The sequence below is a fragment of the Oreochromis niloticus genome, linkage group LG22 (genome assembly GCF_001858045.2).
Source record: "Oreochromis niloticus isolate F11D_XX linkage group LG22, O_niloticus_UMD_NMBU, whole genome shotgun sequence".
NCBI lineage: Eukaryota > Metazoa > Chordata > Actinopteri > Cichliformes > Cichlidae > Oreochromis > Oreochromis niloticus.
This window is the reverse complement of record NC_031985.2, coordinates 5339245-5355178: the sequence shown is the minus strand read 5'-3', so window position 1 is coordinate 5355178 and position 15934 is coordinate 5339245. Positions and strand designations below refer to the sequence as shown.

Genomic DNA, 15934 nt, shown 5'->3' with positions numbered 1-15934 from the left:
GTGTTGGTCTGAAGGATCCATTTTAGTCTGCCAATCAAAATGAACCCAGGTCATTTACATACCAGATCCACCAGGGCCCACTGAAAACCTGTGGAGCGGCTCCCCCTAGAGTTCTATGTGTGGACACTGCATCTGCTCTGCGGATGTAACCCACGTGTCCACTCTCATGTAGGGAGCATTAGATCTGCAAATTGAATTAAACACATTTCAAATGTTTACTTATAATCAGTAAACGAATTCAGACATTTTTAGAGAGAAGCTGTAAAAAAAAAATAACCTTTTTAATTTTGAGATAAAAAAATGTAGTGTCATAGTGATGAAAAATACATGATGATCAAAGCTCTAGGCCAAAACTCTCAGTCTGTTGGTCAGAAAGGAGAAAGCCTGACTTTTATTTAGGTGGGATAAAGTTCCACTGATTTAACAGCTGCCAGAGCAAAAGCAGGGATGCGTGTCTGGATGTGAGCTCTCTCATGTATTGAGTATTAAATGTGTCAAATATATTAAGCACTTTTAAATGTTTAGCTCTAATCAGGAATTAATTCAGACAATTTAACAGAGGCTTTACAATGTACAGTTTAAAGGATTCTTTATTGTCATTCACCACAAAGAAAACACGAGAGCACAGTTACTCAGGTCTCTGACTAACAATCAAAAATAGTAACCAGCCAACTAAAAATATAATCATTTTTATATGAAATAAAAAAGTAAATAAATATAATACAAAATAACTACCTATTAAATCATTTAAAATGTATATTGTGCATTCAGAGGTGTGGAAGTTTATCACAGTTCAACACTGTCACAGTATCCAGAAAAGCAGCAATTCTTCAGTCTCACCAGGATGCTGTGCAGCCTCCATCCTAAGGGGAGGAGGGAAAACGGTCCATGGCAGGCAAAAGATTACTGCTGTAAAAATGTTTAATTTTCTTCCTAAGTTACCCCCTCCCACCCACACACACATCTATTTTTAAAATGTAAAACATTTTTATTTAAAATCAATTAATAAATTATGATGTTGATTCACAGACTCCAGCCTGTGCCATTATGGCTGAACACTCTGTTCCCATATGGGTTAATAATTCTGGGTCCACCTCCCCGTCTTCCTCCTAAGCCTTCTTTTCCCCTTCTTCTTCTCCTTCTACTGTTCTACCTATAGCAGAACACAGATGTAAGTGGATTTTTTATCTGTAGGATTTAGAGTTGCCAGGATGGCCTCTTCAAACACCTCCTTCACTCCTTCCTGGAAATGAGACAGAAAGAGACACTCAAATTTAACAAAAGGGAAAAAAAGATTTCCACTTCAGAAAGAGGTGGAGGAGTTATCAGATCAAAGTAGAGATCCATTTCCTGTTTTCCTTGCAGAGTATCAAGATAAACAAGGAATATTGTGAATATCAACTGTTTATCTTGATACTCTACAAGGAAAATCTAAGATGTGATAAATCATGATGGTCTCTGCAGTCCTGTTGACGTGCCGCTGAAACATTGCATGGAAGTTGGGTACAGTGACTCTGGGCTGGCAGACTGGGGAGGTGGCTCCCTTTTTTACCACAGACCTTTCCTTCCTTGAAAGGCACTGGTCAAACCTCAGATTCAGGAAGAGAAAGGCCATTTTTATCCTGGTCCTTGAACACACTGCATCAAGTATTTATCCTCTTGAACATATTCAAAGGTGCGTGGCAGTTTTATATTGTAAGGTAGAGACCTGACAATAATACAAAGAAAACAGAAAAAACCCCAACAATCATATGACCCCCTTGAAGCAGGCGCTTTGGTGACAGTGAGAAGGAAAAACTCCCTTTTAACAGAAGAAACCTTAAGCACAACCAGGCTTGGGGAGGGGTGGGGCCATCTGCTGCGACCAATTGGGGTGAGGGAAGAAAGTCAGGACAAAAGACATGCTGTAGAAGAGAGCAAGAGATTAATAAGAACTAATGATTCAATGCAGAGAGGTGTATAAACCCATAGTGAGTGAAGAAGAAACACTAAATGAATCATGGGAATCCAGCTCCCTCGACCTATTGTAGTGTAACTAAGAGGGGTTTCAGGGTCACCTGATCCAGCCCTAACTATATACTTTAATAAAAGAAAAGTTTTAAGCCTAATTTTAAAAGTAGAGATAGTGTCTGTGTCCTGAATCCAAACTGGAGGCTGGTTCCACAGAAGAGGGGCCTGAAAATTCAAAGCTCTGCCTCCCATTCTACTTTTAAATACTCCAGGAATAACAAGTAAGCCTGCAGTCTGAGAGCGAAGTGCTCTAATGGGGTGATATTGTATAAGGTCATTAAGATAAGATGGGGCCTGATTATTTAAGACCTTGTATGTGGGGAGCAGGATTTTGAATTCAATTCTGAATTTAACAGGAAGCCAATGAAGGGAAGCCAGAATTACAGTAGTCCAGCCTTGAAGTAATACATGCATGAACTAGTTTTTCAGTGTCACTCTGAGAAAGGTTCTATTCATAATTGTTATTAACTTTTAGGCACAGCCAAGGCCCAGAGGGTTTCCTCTTTCTCTGCTGAGGATGCTTTGGTTCTTTAGGCTTCACTGCCTGATGAACTGCAGCTCTTACAGAGAGCCATGCAGCAGGAACGACTATTAGCTCCTCCAAGTCTGAGGCCACGGTTCTCAGTTAGAAATGGGGGGAGAGGAGCTGCTGCCTAAGAACAGGGGTGAGGCAAGAGTGGAGCGGGAGACTGGCAGACTGATTCGTAGGGCAGTGGCTGCAGATGTAAGCAGTGGAAATGAGCTTCCCCTGTGGGGTCTGGGCTCACCCACAGAGATGGGATGCCAAAGCCTTCTGGGTGAGGTGCTGCAGGTATTGGAGCCATAGAGCACTCAGGCCAGTATTTTACTCGAATATGTTGAGCCATACTTAAAAATTTTGTTATGATCTTTAATCTTTGTCATTTGTCATTTTTGAACTTTGTTATTTAGTTTATGTTGCAATTTCAAATATTATGCTCGGTAATATTCGCTGTGCTTTGCTAATAAAGTGTTGGGAGATGTTGTAAAACAGGTGAGTGTTGAGCCACCATGTGGTGATGAACGTTTAGGCAAGTAGGCAGGATGGGGGGCAACAGTTTGTCTGATCGTTGCAGTTCATAGTTGTTTCAGGTATATCAGGAATTTGTAACCAGGACTCCAACTGGATATTTGTAGTTACTTTTTACTTTCACTAGCTTTTGACACATGGCTTTTGATGCCTTTTTATTAAGTGTAAAGATTTCCTGTGACTCTGTGAGTAATGATGATGTTCATATTTCTTTCATTTTTATAGATACCAACGCTTCTTTCTCAACAGAGAATCCCATCAGCAGACTTATTTTTCTCTCTCTGTACCCGAGTCTGAGCTGAACACTCCATGTATTTAACGGCCTTCAGCTGATGAGCCAGTTCCTCTCCACTCTTAAAGGTCAGGGCTTGTTCCAGGGTGTTCTCGTTATCTCTCAGATCCACATGAGTCCCGACCAGCAGGAACGGCATCCTTGGAGAGAAGCGTAAAATCTCTGGCACCCACTGTTAAAAGACAAGCTACAGGTTTGATGCGGTTTCACTGCAACCCTAACGATCTCTGCCCTATGTGTGTTTATCCTTAGAGTTTGGCTCATTATATTTTTACTTATGTAAGTAATTAAAGTGAAGGACATGAATGAGCATCAAATTAGAAATGAAACACAAAAACAAACTAAACAAACCTTCTCTCTGACGTTCCGAAAGGTTGAGGGCGATACGACAGAGAAACAGACAAGGAAGACGTCGGTGCCGGTGTACGTGTTAAGTCGTATTCTTTCGTAGTCCTCCTGACCTACAGAGGCAGACACACAAATAATGATCAGCAACAAACAGTGCAACCAAAGCAAAGCAATGCAAATGTATTCAGTTATCTCCAGGGCTGAAAAATGAAGCTGGTGTTGAAGTGAAAAAAGAAACACTGCAGTTCCTTTAATATCCACCTGAGACTAACTCCACTTGTTAACATGTCCAACTTCACAGCAGAAATAATTACATTCTGAACCTGATACAAAACACAGTTTTATCCTCTCTGGATTGGTTTATTCCCTCATAGAAACTGTATGGTGGGTAATGATTTTCTAAATCACCCATCAAGATACTGGTGAGGCTTAAAGTTAGTGGCATGGCTGCTTTGATTGACAGCTGTTGCCAGATAACTGTTTGTGTTTCATAGGTGGGTCCCATGGAGCTGCAGCCCAAAAATAAAGATTTCATGAGGAACTTTTTTTCTGGAGATTTTCACCTTGTTTTTGATTGAAAGGTTGAAGATAGTGTAGCAAAATTTCAAATTTCTATAGGATCCTAACCATCACCAGCAGCTCATAACAGGAAACACTGCTACCACTATAAATATGCTACAGCTGTTGCTATTAGTATCTGTTTAGTTTCAGTTTATGTGTATTTTTTACCTGAAGTGTCACACAGTTGCAGACTGTACTCCTCGTCATCGATCATCACTGTCCTCACACAGGTAGCAAACGACTGGGGGGACAGAAGGCAAGGAGTAAGGAAACAGAAAGAAAAAGAAAGTAAACCTGTGAAAAACTGTGATTGCAGGTGTACTCCAAACAAAACTGGAAGTAGACTTCTGGACTAGTTAAACCTCTGAACGAGTGTCGTCTCAGTTAGTCTGTGGAGCTGAACCAAAGCCGTGTAGTTCCAGTGTTAAACATGCAAATGTAAAAAGATTACACTGCTGAAACAAAACATGTTTGTGGATGTTGACAGAATAAATTGGTGAAATTTTCCCACTCTTATTAAACCCTAAAGGTGCTCATACATTCCACACACTCACATGAATGTGTCAGAGCAAGTTGGAGGTTCATCATCTTGGCAAAGGACACCCATGAAATAGAGGAGCCAGAGACTGAATCACTGACCTTTCGTTTTCACAGAACTGTAAGTAGATCTTGAGCAGTGTTGGATCAGATACTCAGTGGTCTGCAACCTGCTAGGTCTCTAGCACAAAGTCACTATAATAACTGAATGTACTGTGTGAGAATATAGCTGTCAAGAGAGAGCAGACAGCAGGGTTCTCCCTCTGCTTGGCAGCACTCAAAGCTATAGCTGTTAAGTTATACCTGCTCTTCTGTTCAATTCAATTCAATTTATATAACACAAGTCACAACAACAGCGTGCTCAGGGCTTCAGTGGGGCCTGTGGTTGAGTAAAGGGGACGTGTCCAAATGAAGCCCGTGGGTGGGCCCGTATCATTTCTCAGAATATCATAGACCAAAGATAAATGAGGCCGTTTCTCTGAAATGATGTGACTGCCGCGTTCTGTGATGCAAGCTGCTGAAAAGATGCAGAAATTAGTTTTCTGTGTGAACTGGATCTGAGGTGATTCTGAGGATTATCACAATCTTGCACATCATGGAGCCACCAAACAGGCAAAAAATATAAGCATATACGGAGCATTTTGACATGAACTCGCCCAATAATGACATCAGTCTTAAATCAGTCTCAAAGAGGATGGTTAGTGAGGGGTGAGTGTGTATGTATATATTTATATTATACAGGACCTCATATGGGTATTCTGCAATTGAGACATCAATACGTTTATATAGCGACTGTTATGCAGCCCACATGTATTATCACAGCAGGGCTGCTGTACAACGAATGACCAGTAGATGTCAGTACTTCCAAATGAGCCGTTGAATGGTGTGATCTTTGTGCCTCTACGAGAAGCAATCGGCCAGAAAGATTCGACACATTCACGGGGCTTCATCACACCTTTACTACACTTTATACTGTAAGAGGCCCTGCAACACTACAGAGAAAACCTACCCCTCCCCCCCAAAAAAAATCAATAAAAAAAAAAATCTGATGACCTATGAACAAGAGCTTTGGCGACACTGGGAAGGAAATACTCTGTTGAAACAGGAAGAAACCTCAGGCAGAACCAGGCTCAGTGAGATGCAGAGATTAATAATAACTAATGATTAAATGCACAGTGGTGCAAAAACACATAGTGGGTGAAAAAGGTGACTAAAGGAGAAATACTCGCTGCATGATAAGATCTATCACAGATCTACTGAAGGAGGTTTCAAGGTCACTGGCTCCAGCCCAAACTATATGATTTGCAAGAAAGAAAAGGAAACCTTCTGTCTGTGCTCAGAACTTTTGTCTGTGTAGGGCAACCAATCAGAAGGTGGTGGCCTAAAACTATGATAGCGACAGATGGAGTTAGAGGTATTTTAACAATACCAGAAACCCACACAGCAGTCACAACATGAAGTCAAATCATACACTGGTCACATGCCACCATCGTGGTCACGCACAGACTAAATGTTCTGACTGATACTTCCTTCAGATTGACATCCTTGGCTGAAAGGCTCTCTTTAGTGGTTTTGGTGGGAGCTGAACTAAACAGCGAGTGAGTTAGATTTTTAAGTGAGAGGTCAAATGGCACCACTGTAAAGGAAAGAGCTCCATTTGTTACCAAAACAAAAGCTTTGCAGTGAAATGAATTCCAGTGACAAATACTTTGATCGTGATCATCTTGTTTTCAAGATAACTGCCAGCAGATCAAACGGGTTTTTCTGGAGCGACAGTTATACCGTTTGAAAACATAGTTTTTACTTATTATGGTTACTAAAACTAAAAAACCAAGCACAGAAACCAAAGAACAGTATTGTGATTTTGGCTTTGACTTCCAAATGGTAACACTTCTAGTTTTAGGGCATTTCAATTCGTCGTCCACATTGTTGGCATCTTGCAGACGCATCGAAAAGAACCGGAGGGAAACAGACGTATACACTAGAACGTGTTTTTAAATGTATTTATCTGTACTCATTCTCAACTTTTAGTTACATAGTGTGAAACAACAGTCAGAAATACTGTAACAATGTTACAGGTGACCTGTTTTCTTACTGTGGTGGTTATTTGTTAGTTGAGTGACAGGAAACACCACCACAAGAGCCAGTACTGGCATGAAACAGCTCAACACAAAGCAAAGATTAAACAAAGTATGCAGGGCACAGCTGGGAGATTAGAGAGGACACTCTGGTTATTCAACTTAAGGCCTGATGACTTAAAGATTTAAGATACAACTACAGCACTGACAACGAGTTGTTAGATTGTTAGTAACAACTGGAAAATATAGGCAGGAACGAGATGTTGCATATTTATAAAATCCATGAGAGAATAAGCAGTGGCAGTGATGTAGTAGCTCATCCAGCTCACAGTCCATCACAATTCACAGGTTATTGCCCAGGAAATATGACCTTGTCATTGAGCACAATTTACATGAGGTGAAGAGTCATAAGGTGAACACTGCATTCGTTTTTGTCAACGTATGGCTGATGAGGAGAGAGGAAACAGGTGGGAACATAGCTGAGGGACACTAACATAATGATGTGGGAGGAAGTCGTCATGGTCCTGCATCTTTGACCCAGCGTTTTGAGTTTTTGTGTGCTCATGAGTCATTCTTTTGGATTTAAGATGTGATCTGTTTTCAAGCTCTGTTTAGTCTTTGTGAGTATTATATTATTTCCTAGCACTTTTCAGTTTTGTTTTCTATGCTCTTCAAATGACGACAGTTTCCTTTGTCTTCCAGTCTGTCCCAGTTTCATCTCTGTGTTTTGTGTCTCATGTATGATGTCAGTCTTCTCTCCGTGTTGGTTTCCCTTCTGTCTTTGTGTTCTTCGGTTACCGTGTTCTGTAACAACTCGTTTTATTTTGATAGTCTTTCATCTCATGTGCGTTATGTTCGCTTTTGCCCAAGGCATCTCCACTCTGCCCTCATCTCCTCTTATGTATTTAACCCCTCATTTTGTTTCTGTTCTTCACTGTGTCCTCCCTTGTCACGCGTTTTCTAAGAAGCATTTTTTGCTTTAAAAAAAAAAACTCAAACATTTTTTTTCTTTTTGGCCTTTTCAGTAAAGAGAGACAAAGAGAAAGGAAAGAAATGCATGAAAGAGCCGTGGGTCAGACTCAACCCAGGCCGGCCACTCCCTGCCACTCAGCACATGGTCACCCGCTCGTCCCAGCGATCTAAACCGGCACCCCTGACCTGCTTTTGTGATGCATTTAAGCACTTATAAATAATAAAACAGGTTTTTGAGTTTTATATCTTCAGAGTCCTGCACTTTTGGTCCAATTTTCTACCCGCCACACAGTGAACCTTGATGGGAGTTAAACTAAACACAAGACACAGGGAACAAAACACAGACTGACCTAACATTATACCATACCCAAAAGACTATAAATAAATACCGTGAACATAAACTATTTCACGAACAAAACAAAGGAATCACAAACCCACAAAACTCGACCATGACAGTTTGAGTGGCAAAGTGTCTGTGATATTTCTTTGTAGTGCTCTTGAAGTTCACCTGGTACATTTAATTTAATTTAAACTAGCTCTGGAGAAGTGAGGAAGAGATGGCAGAAGATGAAATTCATGTGATAAGAAAATAGATGGAGGGACTTAATTAGGAAGGCAGAAATTTCTGGTAAAACCAATGGCTACTTTGACCATGAGCCACTGCCAATAGTGAAAGTGTAACTTTAAGTTATTGTCAACTGTATTATATCAATCAATCAACAAAAATGATCCCCAGTCCAGCCCTGTGTCAGCACCACAATGACTGCACAGAGCTTTGCTTTCACTCTTATACCTGCAGAGATTACATAGTTACAACCAATTACCACTTCCTGTGTGACAGGATGGAGCCAAACACCAAGTATTCCAGAGAACACGCTAAAGTTAATAACAAGCTGGCTTCTGAGCCGTTTCAGAGCTGATGAATGGAAGTCACTTGACTCTGTGCTGTTTTCGGATACTCACCATGGGGAAATCTTTAAAGGGTAAATTTTCATTGGTGTAGGAATTGAGCAGGCAGGTCTTTCCTGCTTCATAGTCACCCACCACCACACATTTAATGTGTTTCATCTGAGGAAAAGGAAGACACAGAATTAAGGAAATAAAAATATCGATATCAGGAAATAACACCTCTTTTCCACTTACTCGGTTCGGCGCGACTCGCCTCGACTTGACAGTAATTGATCAAACAATACCGAAGCATCGGTGCATGTGTCAAACACAGACCTCGCACCGGTGCGTGTATCGCTTTAAGAAAAATCACGTGACTGAAGCTGAGAGGACGATAGGAGCGTGTTAACAGTGCCGTTTGTGTGTTTACGGGTTTCACTCGTCATGAATGAATTCCAGCGATATCTGTAGGATATCACCTTGGCCCCAAGATGCTACACAAACTTCTTTTTCTTCATTCTTAATAATAAACCATAAAGCCTGTGTTCTCCACTCACACACAGATACACATGAACTCCCACTTTCACAAACACGTATTAGTCAATCTTATTATTTTTGTTCTACTCAGTGTTATTCTGTTTTATTGAGTTAGGACTTTATCTTCACTTAGTTAACTAAACAGGATTACTGATCACTCGTTTGCTGTCTAGATGTAAAAGTTAATGAACGTAGACTTCAGTCTGTCTCCAGGGTTCCTGCAATGACTTTTCAAATCCAGCAGATGTCGCTGTTGAGCGATTCACCGACACAGTGTCAACAGCAAGCAGAAGATTAGTTTGTCATATCCTCCTGAGACCCAGCCTTTTCATTTAAGTCCTCTGTAATCAACATTAGTTTTGGTCTATATCTATTGACTTATTTGCTCTCTAGGTACTCTGGCTTTCTGCAACAGTCTCACGACGTGAGTAACCCAAGTTAAATCCCTATGACTTAACCCTCTAGTCCTATTTGGGTTAATATTCTCTAATCTACCCTTAGGCCCCCTCCTTGATTAAAGATTCATGTAAATGGCCTCCTTGACTCCCCGCTCAAACCTGCATTCCTCCCTGTCCAGGATGTGTACATCCTCATCATTGAAAGAGTGTCCACTGGCCTGTAGGTTTAAATAGACTGCGGAGGTTACATCTTTTCGTCATCTTACAATGCTGTGATTGCAGCCATTCCCCAAGTCTCTGTGAATGGTACTCATGGCCATTGATCAATGGTCTTTGATCAGTAGTTGTTGATCAATGGTCATGCGAATTTGCATATTAATGATCAAGGAACTGACCTCACAGCCAATTGTTCATTCAGTGGTGCTAGTTTCAGTCACTGTGTAAATGTACTGATTATAAGGTTGGGGAAACCTGCAGTCAGCTGAGACTGAAGAAGTCATTTGGATGAGTGATGAACTGTTTCTCCCACTGAAAACGTTACGTCCAGATGAACAGAATCAACCTTTTGGGAGTTAGCATTACTTCTGTTCTAACAAATAAATAACAAAACACAACATTAAAGAAGAGGTCTTTGAATTTATTGCTAGTTTTAAATACATTTTACTTTCAATGTAAAATGATAGTAAAGCGTATGAAAAAGTCTTTGTAAAGATTTTGGGGATTTCAGTTAATTTAAGTCTCTCAATCTTCTCTAACTCCTCTTGTGTCAGTCAAAAACTGATGATTGACAGCACAGTGTTAGACAAAAGTCTACACAAGATGTAACTGGTTGTAAAATACAATATGCACAATTCAAATAATGCAAAACAAATGAATGCTTGCCTGATATTTTCACAGAGGTGATTTGTGGGGTGTGGCCTACCTCAGTATGTTCTCCAGGTCAGTCCGGAGCTTTTCAGTATAATTACAGCATCAGCGTCCTCGCGCTGTCACGGTTCATCAGTATTTTAACGTTGATCTGAAATTTGCTCGGCCTCGAGAATATACTCTCAGTAAAAATGGCGACTCAGACACTACCTAGGAAATCTTCTGAGCGTGCTATTGTGTTATCATCCAGTCAGTCCTGTTCTGCACTCTTTTCAAAAACGAAACTATTTCACTTCATTCCAGTTTTATCTCACGTGGATCAAACCAACAACACATAATCTACATTTTATTTACTTACTTTCTGTTTTCTTTTATACTTTGTAAGAAGTATTTTGTAAAAAAAAAAACAAAAACAAAAAAAAACCTTCAGGAAATGAAAACTTCGGTATTTTAGATCATGGTTTTGGGTTAAAATACAATCATTGCCTCACAGCTCAGTTTCATTGGTTGCCATGGTGAGACTGAAAGTTTTGCTGTTTTTATTGTCAGTAAGTTGTAGTTTATGTCACTGACAGTGCCTACCTTATGTTCTACCTGTTCACGCCTGCTGGAGTGTGATGCATTCAAGTTCCCTTCCTCACTTATTGCACAAGGTTTTAAACTTTTTAGTGCTTTTGATCTATAAAAGTTTTTGATAATTTTTGTGAAATTGTGTACATAAGGTTTTAGTTTTGCTTTTACCAAAGAAAACCAAGACCTCCTCCTGCCTAGAAGCTCTGTCGTCAACATCCTTTGTCCAATATATCCATTATCCCTCCTCTGGACATGTCCAAACCACTTCATCCTTGCCTCTCTAACTTTGTCTCCCTCTGTTATACTCATTTCTAATCCTGTCCATCCTGGTGACGCCCAGTGCATGGTATCTGCTGCCCTGTTTCCTCTGTTGCTTTTGTGCAAATCTCACAGCAGGAATGTCATTCTCACCACTCTTAACTCAGCTCTCATTTTTTTCTAAATCCATACTGGGCATTATATCGTTAACCAATTGCGCGTGCGAGGGGGGAGAAGAGTCTTTCTACTTAAGAAAAATAGCTTGCCTGACCAGCAGTAATGAAAAGTTTAACGCTAAGTCTAGAGTTGGGCAGATTCAGATTCTCGACCACACCGAACATAGCACACAGTGGCTCTGGTTCAATTTGATGCCGCAGGACTTCAGAAATTGTATGGAAAACAGATTTCCAAAAGTTGGTCAACGACGGACATGACTAGTACATATGAAGCAATGTACCAGGAGCACCCCTACACCTTCTACAGGTTGGATCCACCCCTGGGTATCTGTGCGCCAGCCTAACCCTGGACCAATGCCCCGGATGAACTTAAATTGGATAAGTGTATGTCAAACACACATTGATATATTGTGAACCTTACTAAGGACAGAGTCCCACAGTTCATCTGTAATATGAAAGGTAGGGTCCTGTTCCCATTTAGATTTGATAGCCGCTACTGAAGAGCATTGGAAAAAGGCTGATATTATGCCCCTAGAGGTTGGATTGACAATTTAAAAATTGCCTACCCGATTGTGTGGAGGAAACCTTTACTCTCTAAGAGAAACATTAAGGCCAGACTGAAGTTTGCCAGAGCCAACGTAGACAAAGACCATGACTTCTGGAATAATGTTCTTTGGACAGATGAATCTAAAACTGAATTATTTGGACACCAGAACAGTAGACATGTTTGGCGTAAACCAAATACAGCCTTCCAAGAGAAGACCCTCATATCAACTGTGAAGCATGGAGGTGGCAGTATCATAGTTTGGGGATGCTTTGCTGCAGCAGCACCTGGCCAGCTCACCATCACAGAATACATCATGAATTCGACTGTGTATTGGGGGTGCTTGAAGAACATGTGAAACCATCTGTAAAAAAATTAAAGCTGAAGCGGAGCTGGACACTGCAACATGACAATGACCCAAAGCTTACCAGCAAATCCACCAAGGACTGGCTAAAACTAAGATGTGGAGAGTTCTGGAATGGTTAAGTCAAAGCCCTGATCTTATTCCTATCGAGATGCTGTGGGGTGACTTGAAACAGGCTGTACATGCAAGAAAACCCTCAAACATCTCACAGTTGAGAGATTTCTGCATTGAGGAGTGGGGCAAACTTTCTACTGATCGATGTCAGAGACTGGTAAAAGGCTACAAAAGGCATCTCACTGAAGTTATATCAGCCAAAGGGAGCAACACTAGTTATTAGGGGGTAGGGTGTTCTAACTTTTTCCTCCATTAAAATACACATCTTTGTTCATATCTTTTTTTATGCGTAATTTTTCTTTTAAATTTTTGTTGTCTAATTGCAATTAAGTCACTTTCTTTTCCAGTAATACATGAAAACATGTTTGGACATTGATATGTTAACATTTCTTAATAAAGAGACCATTATGTACTGGGGTGTCCTAATTTTCTCACATGATTGTATGTCCCCGCTGCCACGGAGTGCAATTGCTAATGGCTCAATTGCAAGGGCAAAACGCAAAGGGCTTAAAGGGCAGGCCTGCCTTGTTCCACGGTAGTGCCTAAAATAGTCAGAGTAGTGATATTTAGTTACCACTGAAGCCATGGGACTTGCGTAAAGAAATTTAATCCATGAGCAAAATAAATGGCCCATTCCAAACCTTTCTAAAGTATAAAACAAATATTCCCACAAATGCTTTTTCCGCATCCATAGCAATAAGGCATTCAGGCACAACATAGTTGGGGGTATAGATAATATTAAAAAGTTGCCGTATGTTAAAGAAGGAGTGCCAATTTCACAGTGTAAAAAAAAACTAAAACAATACCACCCACCAATATCACCCCAGCAGGTTGCATTGAACAGCAACCGCATAAGCCCCTGCTCTCATCCCATACTAATTAAGAACTCCCCATACCACGAGCTTCATACCTGCACCGTTAAATACTAGCCCCTAAACTTAAGGCAGGGCCCCTATTTTCAGGAGATGAAGAAGAGAACAAAAAAGGGAAAAGAAAAGGAAAACAAGAACAAATCAACCAAACACCGAAGACCTCCACCACCAGCCGGGAAAAGTTGGCCGTGGACCCGGATCTACCGATTCCAGCAAACCCACCACACAGATGTTCTGCCTTCTGCTTCTACTCTCCAGGTCAGAAAGTTTAGTTTTGAAAAGTTTGTTCTTCTCCTGTAATGATTCATACTTAGCTTCGAGTGCCGCTAAAAGCTGAACAACATCCTCCGCATTCGTTTCAAGCTCACCAATACGTAGTTCTTGATTTGCAACTTCCGCTTGTATCTTGTCGAGCTTACTGTTAATTACATCAGATGTAGCCTTAAAATCCGCAGCTATGGCTGTTCTGTGCTGTTCAAGCAAGGCGACAAGTGCCGGGATCAGAGTAGCACTAGCATCCTCTGCTACGCAAGCATTAGCACAACTCTCGGCAGTAAGGTTTTTCTCGGTTTGTCTCCTTGCCTTGGACATCCTTCGAGCGTGACATTCATAAAAGGCCCGAAAAAGTTCGTGTAGCAAAGTGGGGCTTAGGAAGTAAAATTTAAGCAGGTGCTAGTGGCCAATGCATTTTACTTCATTGCCGGAAAACAGAAGTCCTCACATAATGCATAAATACTGTAAATTTAATTCTTAAACAGTTTGTAAAGGTGTTTGGTTCACATACAATGATGTACCGTATTTTTCGGACCATAAGGCAAACCGAATTATAAGGCACATTAAGCGGAACAAAAGAGTCAGATAATTCAAACTTTACTCAACTCAATCTTCTTGCTTCCTCCACTTCCGTATCATTGATTCTTCAATGTTGAATTCTCTCGCAGCTGCTCTATTCCCATCAGTGTTGGGAAAGTTACTTTGAAAAAGTAATTAATTATAGTTACTAGTTACTACTTCAAAAAAGTAACTGAGTTAGTAACTGAGTTACAAGATTCTAAAAGTAATTAATTACTGGGAAAAGTAACTATTGCGTTACTTTAAAAACATGTTTAACCCTCTGGTGTCCAGAGTATAATTGGCCGTTTTTGACTACTTTTGATTTTCCCTCTACATTTCACCTTTAAAATCTATTAACTTTGCCTTGTTTGGTATCATTCTTTTCAGCACAACCTCACATGTCTGAATTTGCAGTTCTGTTTTCATTTTGACATACTGTATTAACACAACTGATCTAAAATCAGACAAAAAAACATAAAATCTGAGTAGAAAAAAGTTATATTTTTTACTATAACAACCACAAATGTGTTTATTGAATCATATTTCATAACTTTAAATGCAAATATAAATTGTAAATTTTAAAATCCTATGCAAACAAGTTTTGCAAACAAAGTTATTTGCAGCCATTTACCTTTTACCCTTTTTAAATAACCATTTCAAACTATTTACATAACAATCAGGTGTTCTGCATTAAATAAGATGCAACACAAATTATTTGTGCCACTCCCAAAAAATAATTTCTTTCACTTTCCACTATAAGATAAAGGAGAACATCACAGCCTGATACCTGCAGGTCTGACAGCAGAAGGTGTATCACTCCTCCTGTCTTCTATCTGGAGACACTGTTTACACTGTAATCTGCCTTTGGTGGCTTTTTGGCAGCACCTCTAACATTAAGCAGTCGCCTCATTGTTCTGACTCACAACACAAAACTATCCACTACACTACACACTAACTACACAAGACAACACACTAACTACACAATCAACTATTTCACAAATCTCTCACATCTCAAAACTCGCTCTCGCTCTCTTTTTTCCCACTCTCTCTCTTTCTCTCTCTATCGCCGTCACTCCTAAAACTTCCCCGTCTTCCTAAACAACCAAATGTCATGTTGCCATATAATTTTTTGATTGGTCAACATTGTACATTTTTCCACCAACACAAAAGAGATGTTTTTTGTTTTATTTTTTTCTTTTCTGGTCATAAGCAGAGAGTGCTTGCTAGCGCTGTCCTTAGACAGTAAACGTGACAAAAGTATTCAGAAAAAAAAACCGCGTATATATTGTGTCAGGGTTCCTGGGTCGTTGACCCAGCGTTTTCAGTTTGTTTCATGTCCAGTTTATTCTCTGTTTTCCCTCCCTGTTCTTTGTGTCAGCCTTTCCCTGTGTGTTAGTTCAATTATGGTCAGCTGTTCACTCACCAGCCTCCAATCAGTCATTACTCAGCCGGTGTATTTAAGTCCTCAGTTTCATCCTGGTCATTGTCTTGTCATTAGGGATGGGAATCGAAAACCGGTTCTTGTTGAGAACCGGTTCCCACTGTTTCAATTAATTGGAATTGTTTGTCATTTTTGCAAACAATTCCCTTATCGATTCCAGTCGCCTCGAATGACGTCACCACATTGCGGAGCGTCATTTACCTGGCAGGAAACATGGCGCCT

General features: G+C 40.3%; 1 protein-coding gene across 6 annotated transcripts in view; it reads right to left on the bottom strand.

Moving 5' to 3' along the window:
* Window positions 1–572: 572 nt before the first annotated feature.
* LOC100705703 (cell division control protein 42 homolog) overlaps window positions 573–15934 on the bottom strand; it is a 20108-nt gene continuing 4746 nt past the window's right edge. For 3 of the 6 annotated variants that reach the window (XM_013276084.3, XM_025902629.1, XM_025902630.1), the window contains exons 2-6: window positions 8810–8914; window positions 4428–4500; window positions 3702–3811; window positions 3346–3522; window positions 573–1243 (exon numbers count right to left, since the gene is read on the bottom strand). In XM_013276084.3, coding sequence (XP_013131538.1) covers window positions 1154–1243; window positions 3346–3522; window positions 3702–3811; window positions 4428–4500; window positions 8810–8914 — 555 coding nt within the window. In that variant the 3' untranslated portion in view covers window positions 573–1153. Of the gene's footprint in view, window positions 1244–3345; window positions 3523–3701; window positions 3812–4427; window positions 4501–8809; window positions 8915–8989; window positions 9246–10591; window positions 10887–15694; window positions 15873–15934 lie in introns of those variants that run through there. The other 3 variants (XM_025902628.1, XM_005457525.4, XM_005457524.4) reach the window with 3 other exon arrangements.